Here is a 17,128-nt window from a genome sequence, read left to right on the forward strand (position 1 = left end):
GGGCACAGGGCAGGGACGAGGCAGCCGCCCTGGCTTAAGAGGCCCCAGAATAGAGCGTCGGCCTGCGGACTGAAAGGTCCCAGGTTTGATTCCAGTCAAGGGCATGTACCTTGGTTGCGGGCACATCCCCAGTAGGGAGGGTGCAGGAGGCAGCTGATCGATGTTTCTCTCTCATCGATGTTTCTAGCTCTCTATCCCTCTCCCTTCCTCTCTGTAAAATATCAATAAAATATATTTTTTTAAAAAAAGAGTCCCCAGATGCCTTCACTGGCCGCCTCCTCTCCGAACCGCGAACCTGGTGACGACACCGCACAGCGAGCAGGGCTGAGGGTACGTCTCCCTCACACAGTGATTCACAGGTTAAGCAGAACCAGGACGTGGTGGGGCGAAGCCTGGCACCCAGCCCTCCTGGCTCGGCTTTCTCCTTGCCACCACACCCACTGCCTCCCCGGCCCTGTCCGTGGTCCTGACGGGATGTTCTGCCGGCAGTCTTTTACACTCTAGTATAATGTCCCTGGGCACCTCTCCAGGTGGAGGCCTGCTTGTGGGCGTGGAGGCAACGGCAGGGAAGGCACAGGGCTTCACCCCAGCTCCTGAAACACTGCCTCACCGGCCAGTGCTCAGTGCAGGCCTGACCACAGGTAGCCAGCCCATAACCCCGCCCCCCGAACCCTGCCCTTCAGTCCCTCCCACCTTGGAAAGTCCACACCAAGACTCCCAGGTCCCGGAGGCCAAGGCAAAGCCCAGGAGGACCCCGAGCACCAGTGCCGTTGCCAAGGCCAAGAGCAAAAATGCCAGCAGCTTCGGCGTGGGCTGGAAGGTCCAGTGTCCAGGAGGGGGTCGGGGGCACGAGCCTTCCACCAAGGTTCTTCTGTGTTGAAGTCCCTTTCCCTCTTCTCAGCCGGAGAACTATCGGCCTTCAGGACGCAGGTCGAAAGGCCCCCCTCCCTAATCCCTGCCCTCACACCCCAGGCACACCGGGTGGCAGCCGCCTTCTCTCCCCTCCCGGCGCTCATCCCTCCTTCCTCCGTGGAGTGGCCTTGGCTGTGGCTCCTCCCCCTGGCCTCCCCCAAGTGCCTGTAGGACCCCATCACAAAGCACGTGGTGTGTCCGCGGGTGCTCCGGGTCCGCCTCCGCCCCTGCCCTGCACACGGACAGGCCTGTCTCGTCTTTGTCTTCCCGTCCCGGTGCAGGGCCAGCTGTGCCCGGGTGACTCGGGCAAGGAAGCCAATAATCCATCCTCTCGGAGCATCGATTAAGCCGTGATTAATCCATCCTCTCGAGCATCGATTAAGCCGTGCAGACTCCAGATGACATGTGGGAACCGTCCAGCCTTCAAAACCCTCTGGAATTTCTGGTATCGGCAGGCTCCCGAGACACGGGTTGATCCAGCCAGGACAAATGTCGTGCCCAAGGTCACACAATCTCAGCTGACTTGGAAAAGCAGAAGGTGTGACAGGGAGCTCCAGAAGCAAGACAGGGGAGGGGGAAATGTCATTTTTACTGAGTAGAGAAAGTTCCAGAAGAGGAGGCTTGGAGGATAAAGCCAGGACCGCGTCCACCCCTGGGAGCGGGCAGTGGCTAAAGGGGACGTGAAGGGGTTCCTGCGATGGGTTTCGGGCACGGGCAGCATCGAGCGTCCGGTCCCAGGGGTGCCCAGTTGTGAGCTGTGGTGGGAAGGCCACCTCCCTGGGCGCAGGCGGGTGCATAGGGTGAGGGACGGAGCAGGCTCCTGGCAGGGCGGTACAGGTGCTCTCCAAACCACTGCCCTGGGCCCGACAGCCCCTGCAGCCCCTCTGGCCCAGGCGGGGCCAATTTGCTGACCCCGCCTGTCCACGCCTGTCCACACCCCCAGCGCCTCCCTCCGGCCTGGGCTGAGCACGCCGCTGCCCCTCCTCTCCCATCCCAGCAGCCAGGCCCAGCCTCGGGGCTGCAGTCTCTCCCTGCCCTTCTGGCCCGGGCCGGGGTCTGGAGCCCCCCAAAGGGAAGCCAGCCCCCGGTCCGAGAGGAGCCAGGCCCGAGGAAGCTGCGGCCACCCCTTCAGGCTGGGCCGGTGCCTGGTGGTGGCAGCCGCGTCCCCAGAACAGAGGACCTACAGAGGTTTGTCCAGCAGACAAAGGGGGTCTGTCTGTCTGTCTGTCTCCCAGAGGCGAGGGCAGCCCAGGGCCGCGCTGGCCCCAGCGCCCAGCCTCCCCCTCTGCCGCCTGGCCCAGGGCACTTGGTGAGTCCATTCATGAACCCGGGCTCCGGGAAGGCAGATGGCATCTTGGCTCAGTCCTTGGGACACAGAACCGCGGAAACACAGCGCTTGGGCCGGGAACAGGAAGGGGAAACTGAGCAAGGCGTGGGGAGGGCCACGGCGGGACAGCGCCAGGGCCGAGGGACCCAGGCGCAGCGCGCTGCACACCCCGCACAGGAGTGCGCCCTGCGGGACTGACCAGCTAACCACTGTGGGTGTCCAAGCAGCGGACCAGCGGGGGGCCCCCGGGGGGGGGAACAGCCCGCCCACCCCTGCTCCAAGGGCCTATGGCGTGCGGGGGCTCGGGACACCTGGACGGTGGACTGTCTGTGGACCCGAGGGTGCGTGTCTGACTGCTGCTGGCGGGGCTCCTGGATCACCCACTTCCTGTCTCTCCTGCACCTGTCAGCGCAGGCGCGCAGCCCAGGAGAGCAGCCAGCACCCCCCACTCCTGCACCATGCCAGCCATCACCGGGCACCCCTGTGGCCAGTCCACGCAAATTTCCTCCCAGCGTCCTCCCAGCGGTCCTGCGGGGAAGCATCCCTTCCCCGTTCCGCACGTTTCTGCCCCACACACGCTGGCCCCGCACACAGCCCGGCTTCCACAGACAGGCTCTGCCCCGGTCCGTTTCTCACACGAGGCGGTGAGCTCGGAGAGGGCAGGGGAGGGGCGCTGGTCAGCCCTGTGCCCGAGCGCCTTGGCCAGCGCCTGACACCCCTGGGCCTCGGCGATGGCCGACCACCTAAGGCGCGGATGGGATGCGGACTTAGATTCGGTGCCGCCACGGGCCCCTGGGGAGGGAGTGAATGTTCCTTGCCTGACCTCGGACGACCAGAGCCCCAGCCACCCCCTCGGCCCCTCCTGCTTGGCCCCAACCGAGGACTTGAGCCGAACAGTCATCATCAGGGTCCCCCCAGCCCCCTCCTGTGGTGACGGAGCTGTAGGAGGGGCCCTGAGAAGTGGGACCTGAGGGTGCAGGGACTTAGCCCCAGGATGAGTCCCTCTTGGTATGAGCCAAGTCCCGGGGTCTGCGAGGGCCAGGGTCTGCGGGGACCGGGGTCTGGGAGGACCGGAGTCTGTGGGGACTCAGCCTCATCAGACTTCCTCCAGCCTCTGTAAGCATCGCACCTGGGCCTACGGGACATCAGGCAGCCGGGGGTGGGGGCGTAGGGGGGGCAGCGCCCTTGGAAGCTAAGTAACAGGCTCAAGGGCGCCTCACAGGGGCCACACAGACATATAACATCTCCATCATGGCAGAAATCTCTCTTAAAGAAATCTCTCTTAAAGAATTAAAAGGAAAATTGTAATTTAAAAAACCCCTATGAATGTAAACTAAAGAAAATGTTAATGCCCTAGCCTGTTTGGCTCAGTGAACAGAGCATCGGCCTGCGGATTAAAGGGTCCCAGGTTCGATTCTGGCCAAGGGCACATGCCCGGGTGGCGGGCTCGATCTTCCCCCCAGTGGGGGGCGTACAGGAGGCAGCTGATCAATGATTCTCTCTCAACATTGATGTTTCTATCTCTCCCTCTCCGTTCCTCTCTGAAATCAATTTTAAAAATACATTTAAAAAAACAAAGAAAATGTTAACGGATGGCCTGAGAGCTACACTCTGCAAATGGAGGTGGTTACCCTGTCACGTGGTGGTGTGGGAGGCGGGAAGCAACAGGGATTCAGTGTCCCTCCTGCAGGCCGGCTCGGGGTAGGTGGGAGGATGCATGGGAAGGGGCCTGCCTGGCGCCTGGGGTCGCTTCCCAGCCCCGCGTGGGCTTGGCCCACAGAAGCCTCACAAGGCACCCGCCTCGGTGAGCCCCACCTCCCGCCATCCCGCCCCCAGCCGCTGTCCTATTGGACAGAACTGGGTTAAACTATTCAATCCACACAATCTCGAAACCTTCATTAAGGACTAATTTGTGGACTGCACGGGAGTAAGGGCCAGGGAACGGAAACGGCTCAACGGCTCTCACCAATGCACCCCACGTCCTCACTGGGCTCCCCACCAGGAAGCTGCATCAGCGGAGAATGAGCAGCGCAGGGCCCCGCCCGCCCACCCCGCAGGGGCCCTCTCTCCCACTCCAGGGGGGCGGCACTGTGTCCCACCTGCCCGTCATTTACACCAACTTCCTGTCTTCCAGGGACAGCGAAGGCCCCCAGGCTGGCACCTGCGGAAGGTCACCCAGCAGGTGCGCCGGCGTCAGAGCGGCCTCCAGCCCTGGGCTCCCACACACACTTCAGGCCCGCCCGCCACCAGCTCCCACCCCCCACCAGCACCAGGGCCCTCGAGGACCCCGGGGAGGGGTGCAGCCAGCCCCTGCCGCCTTCAGGCCAAGAGCGAGTGGGCAGGGACTCATCCTCACGCCCCTCCTCTGCGTGGCCACTGTCCCCACGGCAGGCGCTCCCCAACTTCGTGAAGGAGACACCCAGAATCCCCCACTCAGAAAAGCCGAGTGAGCCTGGGGGGAAGGGGCAGCCCTGCCCCCGCCGAGCTCGCAGGGGCCTCTGCGCAGCGGTGCTCAGCGTGGCCAGGACGTTAGAAACTTGGGGCACCAGGGACCTCAGCATGAGCCACGTGGACGTGCATGTCACATGGATGCCAGCATGGCTCCAAGTCAGCTCCTGCCACTCTGCCCGGGAGGCGGAGACCTGAGGGGAAGGTAAGAGGGGAGGGGAGGGGGGAGGGGGAGGGGGAGGGAAGAAGGGTAAGAGGGGAGGAGGGGAGGGTAAGGGGGGAGGGTAAGGGGGGAGGAGGGGAGGGTAAGAGGGGAGAAGAGGGGAGGGTAAGGGGGGAGGGCAAGAAGGGAGAAGAGGAGAGGGTAAGAGGGAGGGAAGAGTAAGAGGGGGGAGGAGGAGAGGGTAAGAGGGAGAGGAGGGGAGGGTAAGAGGGAGGGGAGGGCAAGAGGGGAGGAGGGGAGGGTAAGGGGGTGAAGGGAAGGATAAGAGGGAGGGGAGAGTAAGAGGAGAGGAGGGGAGGGTAAGGGGGAGGGTAAGGGGGAGGGTAAGGGGGAGGAGGGGAGGGTAAGAGGGAAGGAAGAGTAAGAGGGGGAGGAGGGAAGGATAAGGTGAGAGGAGGGGAGGGTAAAGGGGAGAGGAGGGGAGGTTAAGAGGGGGGAGGAGGAGAGGGTAAGAGAGAGGGGAGAGTAAGGGGGGAGGAGGGGAGGGCAAGAGGGAGAGGAGGGGAGGGTAAGAGGGAGGGGAGGGTAAGGGGGGGAGGGAAGGGTAAGAGGGAGGGGAGAGTAAGAGGAGAGGAGGGGAGGGTAAGAGGGAGGGGAGGGTAAGGGGAGAGGAGGGGAGGGTAAGAGGGAGGGGAGGATAAGGGGAGAGGAGGGGAGGGTAAGGGGATGGAAGGAAGGGTAGGAGGGAGGGGAGGGTAAGAGGTGAGGAGCAGAGCAGGATGAGGGCGGCGGGGGGGGGGGGGGGGGGGGGGGGCGGGAGGAGGCCCAGGCTGCATTCCCAGGACCGCCTGTCCTCCGGGGACCCCTAGGGGCTGAAGGGCAACTTCAGGAACGGGTTTCACCCCGGCTTTCAGGTAAGCCCATCCCCCCCAAACTCTTCCTAATTGTGCCCCACCCCCACTGCCCCTTGATGAGCCATCAGAGCTGGCCCTCGCTCAGCTCCCCGGGGAGTGTCTGTCATCACCATTTAAGGAGGAGAGTGAGCCTCAGGGGACCGGGCCCTCGCACCGTGAAGAGCCGCCACGTACAGGCAGCTCTGCCTGGCACCTGAGCCTCAGTTTCCCCACTTGCTCTGAGGGGGGCGGGGCGGGGGTACAGGCGGGGGGCACCGAGGTGGTGGCGGCGGGAGGGACGGGCCAACGCCCTTTATCATGAACAGACCCCCGGGCAGACCTGGAGCGATTCCTGGGCTCCGCGCGGCGCGCAGCGCTTTCCGGGGATCAGCTCCCTTAATCCTCGCGGGACCCCAGGGTGGGGACTCTCACTATCCCCGGCGCACGCCTGGGAATTGAGGTTCAGAGCGGTGAAGCGACGCGCCTCAGGGCACCCCGCTCCGAGCGGGGCGCTGGGAACCCGGCTCTCCGAGTCCGGGGCGCAAAGCCGGGCGCGGAGACGCTGGGGAGCTCCAGGCGGCGGGCAGCGGCAGCGCCGGGAGAGTGCGCCCCCCGCCCGCCCCGCCCGCTCACCTCGCGTACTTGGTCTTCTGGAAGTCCAGGAGCCGGGGGAACATCGCGCGGGTCCCCTCGGCGTCCAGCCCGGCTCAGAGGACGCGAACTTGGCGGCCCGGGGAGGCGAGCGCGCGGCGGGGCGCAGCAGACACGCGGGCAAGGCGGGGGCGCGCGGGGCGCGGGGGCCGGGAGCCGCCGACGCAAATCCCGACCAGATGGTGGCGGGGCGGGGCGGGGGGCTCCTGGCCAATCGCCTTGGCGCCCTCCCTGTGCGGGGCGGGCCCCTCGCCGGAGGTTGGGGGGTCAGCGGGCGAGGGGCGGGGGTCTCTTTTGCCGGTTCGCTCAGCCCCTGCGCGGTAGATTTTAAGTCAGAAGGCGGCGGGCCCTGGAAGTGGAGACACCCCTGCGCGCCCGCCCTCGCCCGACGTGGCCGCCCCCCCGAGTGGACTTGTAGCTCGCGCTTCCCCACCGCCAGCGCCACCCGCCGGGTCTCTTTAAGGCGCTACGACCCCAAAGGATCCTCCCCGAATGGCTGCAGTCGCCCGGGACCCCCCACCATGAGGCTGTGACTCTGGGGACCCTCAGGACCCCAAGACACCGACACACGCATTTGGCTGCCGGAACCCGAGGTCCCGGGGAGCTGCCCGCGCCCTCTGCGTCTCCTCCGAAATCCAGCTTTCTCCTGTGGGAGACCTTGGCCGCATCTGGCTGTGGGAAGCCACCTGCTGGGAGCAGTGACACCCTTGGGGGCTGCTGGATAGAAGGGCGGATCCCAGAATTAAAGGGCAAGCCCCTCCCCCCCCCCACCCCCGGGCCCCGCGCGCGCGCGCACACGCACCCCTCCCCGAGCCCCAGCTCCTGCTGCTGTTGATAGCAGCGCTTTGAGACCCTCCTGCACAGTTCAGAAATCACCCCACTCACACCTGCCACCCCAGGTGCCGGAACAGGAGGAGGAGGAAGACAGAGACTCCCTAGCGCATCTCTGCAGCCAAATGTGGGCCCCGGGGGCACACACACCTGTTCCTGGGGCGGACCAGCAGGGCTGGGGATGAGGGCTGGGGGATGAGGGCTGGAGTGGAGACCAGAAAGGGGCGGGGGAGGGGGGGGAGAATCCAGGGATGTTCACAGGTGAACCCACAGACCCTGTTGATGCATTAGAAGTGGGGGATGGCCCTCACTGGTGTGGCTCAGTGGATAGAGCATCAGCCTGCAGACTGAAGGGTCCCAGGTTCAATTCCTGGTCAGGGCACATGCCCAGGTTTCGGGCTCGATCCCCAGTGGGGGGCGTGCAGGAGGCAGCTGACCCATGATTCTCTCTCATCACTGATGTTTCTCTCTCCCTCTCCCTTCCTCACTGAAATCCATAAAAAATAATTTTTTTTTTAAAAAGTGGCGGATGAAGGGGACAGAGGCGCCAGGAATGACCCCTGACGTTGCCACTTGGGAGGTGGGGTGGGGAGGGGTGGGGGAGGAGACCAGAGGTGGAGCAGCAGGGAGGTGGAAGGTGCCAGATGAGCTTGAGGTCAAGGTTGGCATGAGGGGAAGGCCAAGGGGAGAGCTGGGGGCCGAGGGTCTGGCAGGACAGGGAGCCCCCAGGTGGGGAGGGGCCGGAGGGAGGCGCTGTAAGTGTCCCTCAGAGCCCTGGGTCCAGATTGCCCCCCGACCTCCTGGAGCCATGGCACTAGGGTAGCCACCAGCCCGTCGCCAGCCGTTAAGTAAAATGAAATACAACCGACGGTGCAGGGCCAGGTCCCAGGGACACATTTCAAGTCCTCGCAGCCACACGTGGCCAGGGGCTCCCTTGGGGGACGCTCTCCAAGGTCGCAGAGTCGCATTCAGGAAGCGGGCGGCTGTAGACTTTGCGTCCTGCTGGGAGGGAACCTGCATTCTCACGGGGAGTCACGGGCAAGAACGGTGAGGCTTATGGCTGTGGTGGCAGTGTCTCCTGTCCCCGCAGGTGGAGGGAGAGTGGGGCTGAGAGGGACCAGGGGACCCGGCCTGCAGCCCAGCGCTCTGCTCACAGGAGTCTCAGACCCGGGAGCCGAGTCCAACCGAAGCAGGTGAGGCTGAGCCCTGGCTTCACGGCCTCCTCCTGCCCTGCCCTGCCCTCCATGGCCGCTGCTCGGACCACACCCCACCCCAGGCCTCACTGTCAGCCCCCCCAGGACACCCCGTCCCAGGAGCCAGCCACACCACCTCCTCGGCCCTCAGCCTCTATCCCTAAAAGGTCCCGCTGGCTTTGCAAAGGTCAACGCCCCAGAGGACCGACCTCCAGCAGCGCCCCTTCCCCGGGGTCCAAGGAGCGCGGCTCCCGAAGGCGGAGGGGGCCGCAGGTTTGGGCCAGGCCTCCCCCGGCTCTGGCCGCCTTGGCAGAGGGCTCGGCAGGACCCAGAGGAGACCCCTGAGAGGAAACACAAGCCTGGAAATGGATTTTATTTTTCTCCAAGAGCAAAAGAAGTTGACTAAGAAGCAGGTTGCTATTTTTACTGCCAGCATCCAGTTGTTATGGCAACCAAGGCCTGCCTCCTGCACCAGGAGTTAGGGTGGGGCTGTGAGTGCGCCCAGGAGGAGACCACGTGGGCGCCAGAGGGGCAGGAGACAAGCCCCCTCCTGCTAGCTCCGGGGTCCCAGGTTGTGCTCAGCCTGTCGCCAAAGCCTGCCCCCCACTCCTGGGAGTAGGTGGCCGAGCCTCCTCGCCAAGAGGACCTGGCCCCCTGCCGTAGTGACAGCGCACGGGCAGAGAAGTAAACCAGCCCTCCTCTCTCCCCTGGGGGCGGCACCAGTACCCCCCTCCCCGCCAGGCCAGGGCGGCCTTCCTGGGACTCCACCACCCGGGCCTGGCTCCACCACCACCCGGTTTGGTGCCTAGGGCCAGGGGCTCAGCACTCCAGCCTCAGCGTCCTGCTTGGGCTTAGCAGTCTGCGGCTTATAAAATAGGGGTGACAGTCGCTAACTTGCAGGACGGCCCAAGGAACCCGACATCATTACTGAGAGTGTGTGTCCCCTTTAATCCTCTTTGTAACTCTGCCCAGCCAGCCACACGGGACTGGAAATCAAACCCTCGTCTGCCTAACCCTGAGCCCCGGCACTGCTGAGCCCCCCCCCCCGCTCTGCGGAGAGGCCCCCCGCTCTGCGGAGAGGCCGAGTGGGAGCAGGTAGGTGAGATAAAGCCCTCCCACCCTCCCAGCTTCTCCCCACTCCCCGGAGCCCTGAGCCCATCGGCAGCCCCTCCCGTGAGGCCAGCCTCTGCTGTCTGTCCCTGGGACGCCAGGGCACCTTCTGACCGGATTCTCCTCCTCCCCCCCCCCACCCCCCCGCCCCGCTCTTGGTGGCTTTAATCTGGAGCCACCCACCTTGGGGTGAGGGTTGGGGCTGCGCGGTGTGGCTGAGCGAACACTCTGTGGATCCTCACCCCGATCAGCCCTGGGCGTTCGGCCGCTGCCTGGAATGCAAACCTTTGGAAGCTCACCATCCGCTGAGGCTGCCTCCTTGGGAAAGTCCCAGAACTTCCTCCGGGTGAGAACTACAGCGTCGTGCATACCAGTGCACCGCTGGGACTCATCTGAGCCACCTGCCACATGCCTTGCAGGCTCCCCATGAGGCACTGGGCTACATGAGGGAGGGGATCCTAGAGGTGAGGAAACAAAGGCTGAGAGAGGAGAGTCGACTTGTGAACCCCGATCACCTGCCTCCAGGGTCCAGCTCCCAGCCACGGTGCCTGGCCCAGCAACCTCACAACAACCACATGGGCTCCAACCAGCACGAATCCATGCCTTCATTTCAGCTACACTTTCCAGCTTGAAAATTCCCCAGGCCTTTCTTTGGGGGGGCCCCCCATTTCTCGCTGAGTCCCTTTTCCGTTCAATAATCCGCGTCTGTCTTTCTTTCCGTTCTCGAACGTACTTATCATCGCTGCCCCAGGTCCTTGTCTGCTGACTGCAACCTCTGGGCCACTTGGGTTCGATCTCTATTGGTTATGTTTCTCATTGTAACGGGTTGCTTTTCCCATTTCTTTGCACGTCTAGTGATTTTTCTGTTAGATACCAGCACTCTACATGGAACGTTGTAGAGAGTCTGGATTTTGTTACGTTCCTCTAAAGAGGGTTGTGTTTTCTGTTTCTTTTTTTAAATATATTTTATTGATATTTTACAGAGAGGAAGGGAGTGGGGTAGAGAGTTAGAAACATCGATGAGCGAGAAACATCGATCAGCTGCCTCCTGCACACCCCCTCCTGGGGATGTGCCCGCAACCAAGGTACATGCCTTTGATCGGAATTGAATCTGGGACCTTTCAGTCTGCAGGCCGACGCTCTATCCACCGAGCCAAACCGGTTAGGGCTGTGTTTTCTGTTTCAACAGGCAGTTACCATCTGTGGCTCCTTCCCTTCCAGAGTCACCCTCACAAACACTTTCCGGCTCTTTTGTCAGCCCCTGACTTTGACCTCCGACCCTCCAAACCAGAAAGGCTATCGGGCGTGTCCTCAGGCACAGAGCCACAACCTTGCAAATGTCGCTGTCTTTCAAAATTCCCTCCTTTTTCTGTCTGCTCTTGTCACTCTTCAAATAATATCTGTATCTATTGTGCCGCGCCAGCACAGCCAAGGGTTTGGCAAGCCTGAGGGAGGGCTGGCGAAGGATGAAAAGACAGACAAAGAGAATAAGCTGGGGCCTGGTGGATCTCCTGTGCCTGGATGAGGCCACAGAGAGAGATCCAGACGTCAAGCTGAGCCTTTATTTTATAGTCAGAGGTAAACAAGATAATTTACAATGTTCTTGTAAGTTTCACTTGTTGTGGCAGCACTTGCTGCACCTCCCACAGCCCATTAGCTACCCAGGAAGGATCTAGGGAGGTCATAAGGTCAAGCTTAATGGTGCTAAGAGGGCTGTGCCCTCTAAGCTGGGACTTGTTTGCGGCTTTGCCAGCAGGTCAGTCCGAGGCTTAACCCTATAGCCGCACCCTACAATCCATAATTGATACTTATATCTTATCCATATGTGTGTGTGTGTGTGTGTGTGTGTGTCTATTAAAAATAGGTTAGCCCGGCTGGTGTGGCTCAGTGGTTGAGCATCGACCCAGGAACCAGGAGGTCACTGGTTCACTCCCGGTCAGGGCACATGCCCAGGTTGCAGGCTCCATTCCCAGTGAGGGTTGTGCAGGAGGCAGCCGACTGATGATGTTTCTCCCTCATCCATGTTTCTATCTCTCTATCCCCTCTCTCTTTCTCTCTCTCAAAAAAAAAAAATCAATAAAAATAGCTTATATATGTGTACATAGGTATCTCAGATCTCATGACATACTAGAGGCCTGGTGCACGGCAGTCTGACATCCCCCAAGGGGTCCTGGCGTGTGAGAGGGCGCTCTGCAAAGTTGCTGTCGCTTGCAGCTCCTGCGTTGAGTGTGTGCCCCCTGGTGGTCAGTGCATGTCATAGCTACCAGACCGTTGGCAGGTGGCTTAGGCTTTTATATATATGGATACGTTCCAGATTCTCTTTTGTACATGTTTCTATAAAACTACTGGAGGGTTCGTCCAGCCTGGCTCCTCTGTCCTCTGTTGTCACCAAGAGCCGGACTCCAATCCTTCATTCTCTGTTCGGCCCACTGTGTGCCGGGCCTGGCGGGACAGGCCTGTGCAGTCACTGCCCAGCCAGGGAGCCGTGGGCTCTTCCCCCTCCGGCTCGCCCTCCCGAGCCAGCCTCAGGCCTTCCCAGAAAGGAAAAGCAGGTCCCAGCGCCAGGCTTGCCACTGGCCACACGCGGGCTCCCGGGGAGCGGGCTCTCGGGTGAGATCAGCGCGAGGAGATTTGCTAAGGGGCTGTTCTCAGGGCCCCGCGGGGCGGGGTGGCGGAGGCAGGAAGGGGCAGCCGAGGCTGGGCTGCTGGGCGCTGTGGACAGGGGCCTCAGCCGGTCCAGAAGGGACTTCGGACGCTGGGAGGCCCTTCAAGGTTTCCCATGGGTGAGTGAGTTGGGTCTTCACACCCCCACCTCGTTGTCACTGGTTCAGCTGCAGGAGCAGGCGTGGGGTGGGGGAGGCGACCCTGGAGGGGCTGACAGCCGGAGGGACCCTCATTCCTGATCAGAGCTTCCTCTGACGGGGCCCTCTGCTCTGAACGGCCGGCCCGGCAGCCTCTTCCCGGGTGCCCTGCCCTCCTTCCCAGCCTCCCGCCCACCTCCTCCAAACAAGGCCTTCTCACTCTGCTCCCCTCCTGACTCAAACCCAGAACTTCCAAAGCAGCAGAGATGAGGCAGAAAGCAGCCGGGTGAGGGGCCTGGGGCCAGATCCCGGGCTTTTGGTTCTTGTCTTCCAGGCGCCCCTCATCTCAGCCTGGGGTCACTGTCCAAACCCGCAGGAGGGGGCTGGGGTCACACCGCACTGGCTAAGTGCCCAAGGGCATCATTCAAAGCAATCAGATTCATTTTCTTATTAATTTCAGAGAGAGAGAGAGAGAGAGAGAAACGTCAGTGATGAGAGAGAATCATTGATCGGCTGCCTCCTGCACACCCCGTACTGGGGATCCAGCCCGAAACCCCGGGCACATGCCCTTGACCCAAATTAATCCCAGGACCCTTCAGTCTGCAGGCCGACGCTCTACCCACTGGGCCACACCAGCCAGGGCCAGACTCCTTTTCTAAGAGGACACCAGGGCTCAGAGACCTGAGAGGATGAAGCCAAATTCAAGTCCAGACTCTCCATGGGCGTGGGGGCTTGGATTAAAACAAAACAAACAAAAAAGCAGGCGCCGAAGAAAACAGGCAGGTGCATCAGTAAGAACCCGGGTTGTCGTAGGAAGATACTTGCTGGGTGAGGTGACGTCCCACGTGGGAAAACCCTCCAGATCTGCGCTTGAAAGACAGAAAGAGCACGGGAAAATACTCACCGACTGGTGTGGGGCAGCCAGCAGGCCCCAACCCTTTTGCTTTTGTTCTGTGCGTCTGAGAAACACCAGATGCCACGTTATCTAGACAGGTCCTGATCCACTGTGCTTTTCTCAACACGCAGGGCTTTGGAGCAACTGATCCTGACTCAGGGGGCATGGGAGGGGGGAGAGGGAGAGGGGGTGGGGCCCGGTCCAGTGCTGGCAGATGTGTTATCTCAAACAACTCACACTATCTGGGCCTCGTGTGCGTTTCTCAAATTGTGACGTTAAAGTAGAACAACAGCACAAGAGCAGGAAAGCTGGAGTAATCACCCTGCCCCATCCGCCCGGGCCCCGTTTCCCGGTTACTGGACACCCCTGATCCCAGGCCCCCCAAGACAGGAGCGGAAGCCCAGGATCCAGTCTTGGAGGGTCCCCTTGGGTCTCCTCTAATTGCTGGGCCTTGCTGCCCTCTGGTGGTCAGAAGTAGAATGATCACCGTTAAAAAAATGTGACCGTCCAGGCAACTGGGTCTGATGGGGCTGAGGGTGGGGGAGAGGGGCGGGGAGGGCCTTTTCTAATGGACACCCAAGGAGTTCCCTTCCAGACAGACCTGAAACGTGGGAAGCGGGTGGGGCCGAGGCCCGCAGAGGTGAGGGTGGGAAAGGGAGAGAGAGATCGGAAGAACGACGGGGCTGGAGAGGTGAACACAGCACAGGCCCTGGCAGACCGCGGCGAGGAGCTGGCTTTGACGGGGAGGTGGGGTGGGAGGGTGTCCGTACCCCATCGCCTCAGAATGCCTCCCAGCCATGCTCCCAAGAAGGCGGAAGGGGCTGCGGTGGCCGGTTACAGAGGAGGGTGGGGACCGTGGCGGGAGCGGAGAGGCCAAGTGGCTGGCTTCTAACCGGATTTGGGAAGCAGAATCCGCCCTGTTTGCTGAGGGTGCGGAGGCAAAAATGCAAACGTCCAATGGCCAGGGCACACATCAGGGCAGACCTACCACCCGCAGCGACCAGCCCGCAGGCCAAGGCCACCGGCCTGAGCCCCCAGGTGGGGCCCTGAGCAGCCTGGCAGCTGTCCTGAGGACCACGCGGAGAAGCCAGGCATGCTCCCTCCCGGTCCTCTCCTCTCCCCGTCCTCGTCCTCGCGGGGGACGGAGGTCCTGCTTCTAGTCAACCCCCTCCCGCTTCCAGGCCGCGCCTCCCAGCAGGCCCACCCGAGGCCTCTCCCCTGCTAGAAGCTTCTCTGCCTCCGCAGCCCCAGCGGCTCCCACCCCGAGCCCCGGGAGGGCGCTGCAGCAAACTGCCGGCTGGGGGAGTGGTGGCCGAGCGCTGGGGCGCGGCTTTGAGGAAACTCCAAGCCCCTCGCTCTGTCCCTCCGTCCAGTGGCCGCCGGCTGCGGGCACAGGTGTCCCAGGAGCAAGGCCGCGGGTCCCAGGCGCACGCGGATCTCACAGAAAGCGGCGGGATTCGGGCCGATTACAGCGCCCGCAGCTCAGTGTGTGGACTGCGACTTCGCTGCTTCACTTGGGAAAGACTTCTCAGGCCGTCGCAAGCCTTCCGTTACTGTCCAGCGTCCAGAAGAGCCGATTTGGATCCCGTTTGTCTGTTCTCTTTGGCCTTGATGCTGGGCGAGCAAGACAGGGAGGCCTGAGCAGCCGGCAGCAAAGGGCGTGCACCCCGTGCACCCCGTGCACCCCGAGTGGCGGAACCGCCTGCTCTCGGCCTTGCCCGCTCTTCTGGAAGGGCTTCCTCCCGCCCCGCATCTTCCCGCACCCTCATGACGTCACTGCTTTAGCCCCTGTTCTTGCCAGGAAACCGGCGCTCAGAGAGGTTAGGTGACTTCCCTGGGCCACACCCCGTGGGAGCATCTGAGCCAGGCAGTGCCCTCTGGGTGCAGTGTGGCCTGGCCGGCCTCTCTCCCATGCCTCCCTCGGGCATGTGCAGTCCACCCCCCTTCACTGCAGCCCTCAGCCCCCCTCCTGGACCCCCCCGTGGCCTGGAGTTTAGGTAGGAACCCCCGGGAGCGGTTCTCATCTCGGAATGGTGCCCAGGAGAAGGGCACCTGCCCCGATGGCTCTGCTGTACCAGCAGGAGGAGGACGGCACCGCCTCGCTCTGGGCTTGGCGCCAGGCCAGGCACCTGGGGAATTCTGACGCCATGAGATGACAGAGGCTCCTGAGCATCCCTCCACCCGCCATGCCAGCAGGAACTGAGCTCAGCCGTCCTCACGGCCAGCTGGGGGCAGGGGTCATTAGTGAGCCACACACACGGGTCAGGCTCGCTGGCACGGATCCAGCACGCTCCCCGACAACACCTGTCTGTGGCTCCCAATAAAACCCAGGGGAATAAAGCAGTAAAACAAAAACTGAGCGAGTGGGCAGCGGCCCTCCGGTCCGGCCCATTCCGGCTGCCAAGGGCAGCGGCCGAGCTCAGTTCCTCAGGCACCGAGTTCCCATCATTCTAGGCCACGGGGACGCGGCGCGGAAGGGCGGGGCGTGCTGTGGTCCACGGGAAGGTGAGAAACGCTCCATGGAAACAAAGCCAGGAGGGGGCCGGGGATGTGAGAAAGTGTGGAGGCTGCCATTTTTAACGGGGCATCCAGGGGTGTGTGCCAATTCTCTTCCAACCAAGACATGGACATGCCGGTGAAGGAAGGCTGGCCACGGGCTCATGCCCTTGGAATTCCCCTCATCACGCACCCTATCACTCAGGTGGATGGTAGGATGGCCTACCAAGGACTCAGCGTGGCCCCAGCGAACACACCACACCCTGTGAGGTGGGGGTGTCCTTCTACAATAGACGGCACGTGCCTGCGACCGAGGGGTGGTAGTGTTTCCTTGCATGTTCGACCTAATAATCCACTTAAAATATTTGTTTGCATCTACATAACTGTAGGTGGGCTGAATTTCGAGATTCTAGTACCCCAAGGATCCCCTATGACGCCAAGGAACAGAGTCACACTTCTGGAAAGTTGAAACTGGTACGTCTACCCCAGAGCTATTTTGGGGTCTTCCTTTGTTGAAGGCAGAGAGAAGGGGTTACTAATCTCGATGGAATAATAGATTCTTTTTTTTTTTTTTCAAATTTTTATTAAGGTATTATATGTGTTTTTTATTTTTATTTTTTATTCAAATTTTTATTAAGGTATTATATGTGTTTTTTTATTTTAATTTTTTTTTCAAATTTTTATTAAGGTATTATATGTGTTTTTTATTTTTTATTTTATTTTTTTTTCAAATTTTTATTAAGGAATAGATTCTGATGAACAAGAAAACAGTTGAGTGGCTTTCAAAATGAAGTCCAGGAATGTGTCTAGAAGCATTGGGATTTCCTTGGTCACCTCTCTATGTGCCTTCGCTCAGTCCACAGGAAACTGCCACCTGAGGACGGACCACAGAACCACCGAGACACGGCTCCTGCCCAGCGTCTTGACTTTGGTAGTTAGCTATGTGGGCACTTATACATTTACATACGACTGCACATATCTGCCTGATGCACAGTCCCTGCCCGTTAAGTCCAGGTGACGTGACCTCCTATGTGCTCTTATTGTACCCTGCTTTGCAGTTGTGTTTAAGTCTCCCCTGCCATGCTCTCTGAGGGAAAGAGGCCTGTTAGTGAGCATGGAAGGTACTTCCTAAATGTTGTTAACGTAAAAAAAAAAAAACCAACAAAAAAACATTGGAACCTGTAAAGAGTTTTTGTGAGTTTATTTGAGCCAAACTGTGGACATATGCTGGGAAGCAGAACCTCAAGGAATTGAGATAATGCTCCGGAGAATGGCGGGTTACATTTGTATTTATACATTGCCATCAAAGGAGGGACATAGGTGGGTTCCATGAAATTCATTGGTGATGGATTAAGGAGGTGGGAGAAAGCAAAGCTGGGAAAACCCCTGGGATTGGATAAAAAGTGAA

At 61.0% G+C, this 17,128-nt stretch overlaps 1 protein-coding gene and 1 long non-coding RNA gene across 10 annotated transcripts in view; one reads left to right on the forward strand and one right to left on the reverse strand.

Annotated features, from left to right (window-relative positions):
- Window positions 1-6,533, reverse strand: part of RADIL (Rap associating with DIL domain) — a 71,307-nt gene extending 64,774 nt beyond the window's left edge. For 4 of the 5 annotated variants that reach the window (XR_013961005.1, XM_080676582.1, XM_080676580.1 and 1 more), the window contains exon 1: window positions 6,377-6,533. Coding sequence is in view for 3 of the 5 variants with exons in the window: in XM_080676582.1 (XP_080532708.1) it covers window positions 6,377-6,420 (44 nt within the window). In the remaining 2 variants the exon portion in view is untranslated. The remainder of the gene's footprint in view (window positions 1-6,376) is intronic. The other variant, XM_080676577.1, reaches the window with a different exon arrangement.
- LOC308252251 lies at window positions 1,925-16,894 on the forward strand. Of its 5 annotated transcripts, none has more exons than XR_013961006.1 (7): window positions 1,925-2,100; window positions 4,374-4,892; window positions 5,720-5,764; window positions 8,316-8,418; window positions 9,391-9,513; window positions 16,110-16,194; window positions 16,464-16,894. It is a non-coding gene; the product is annotated as an uncharacterized lncRNA (long non-coding RNA). The 5 variants fall into 5 exon arrangements; XR_013961009.1 differs by lacking the exon at window positions 5,720-5,764 and having other exon boundaries at window positions 4,374-4,421; window positions 4,631-4,892; XR_013961007.1 differs by lacking the exon at window positions 5,720-5,764.
- The last annotated feature ends 234 nt before the right edge of the window (window positions 16,895-17,128 follow it).

This window comes from Plecotus auritus (assembly GCF_963455305.1).
Source record: "Plecotus auritus genome assembly, chromosome: 6".
Lineage (NCBI taxonomy): Eukaryota > Metazoa > Chordata > Mammalia > Chiroptera > Vespertilionidae > Plecotus > Plecotus auritus.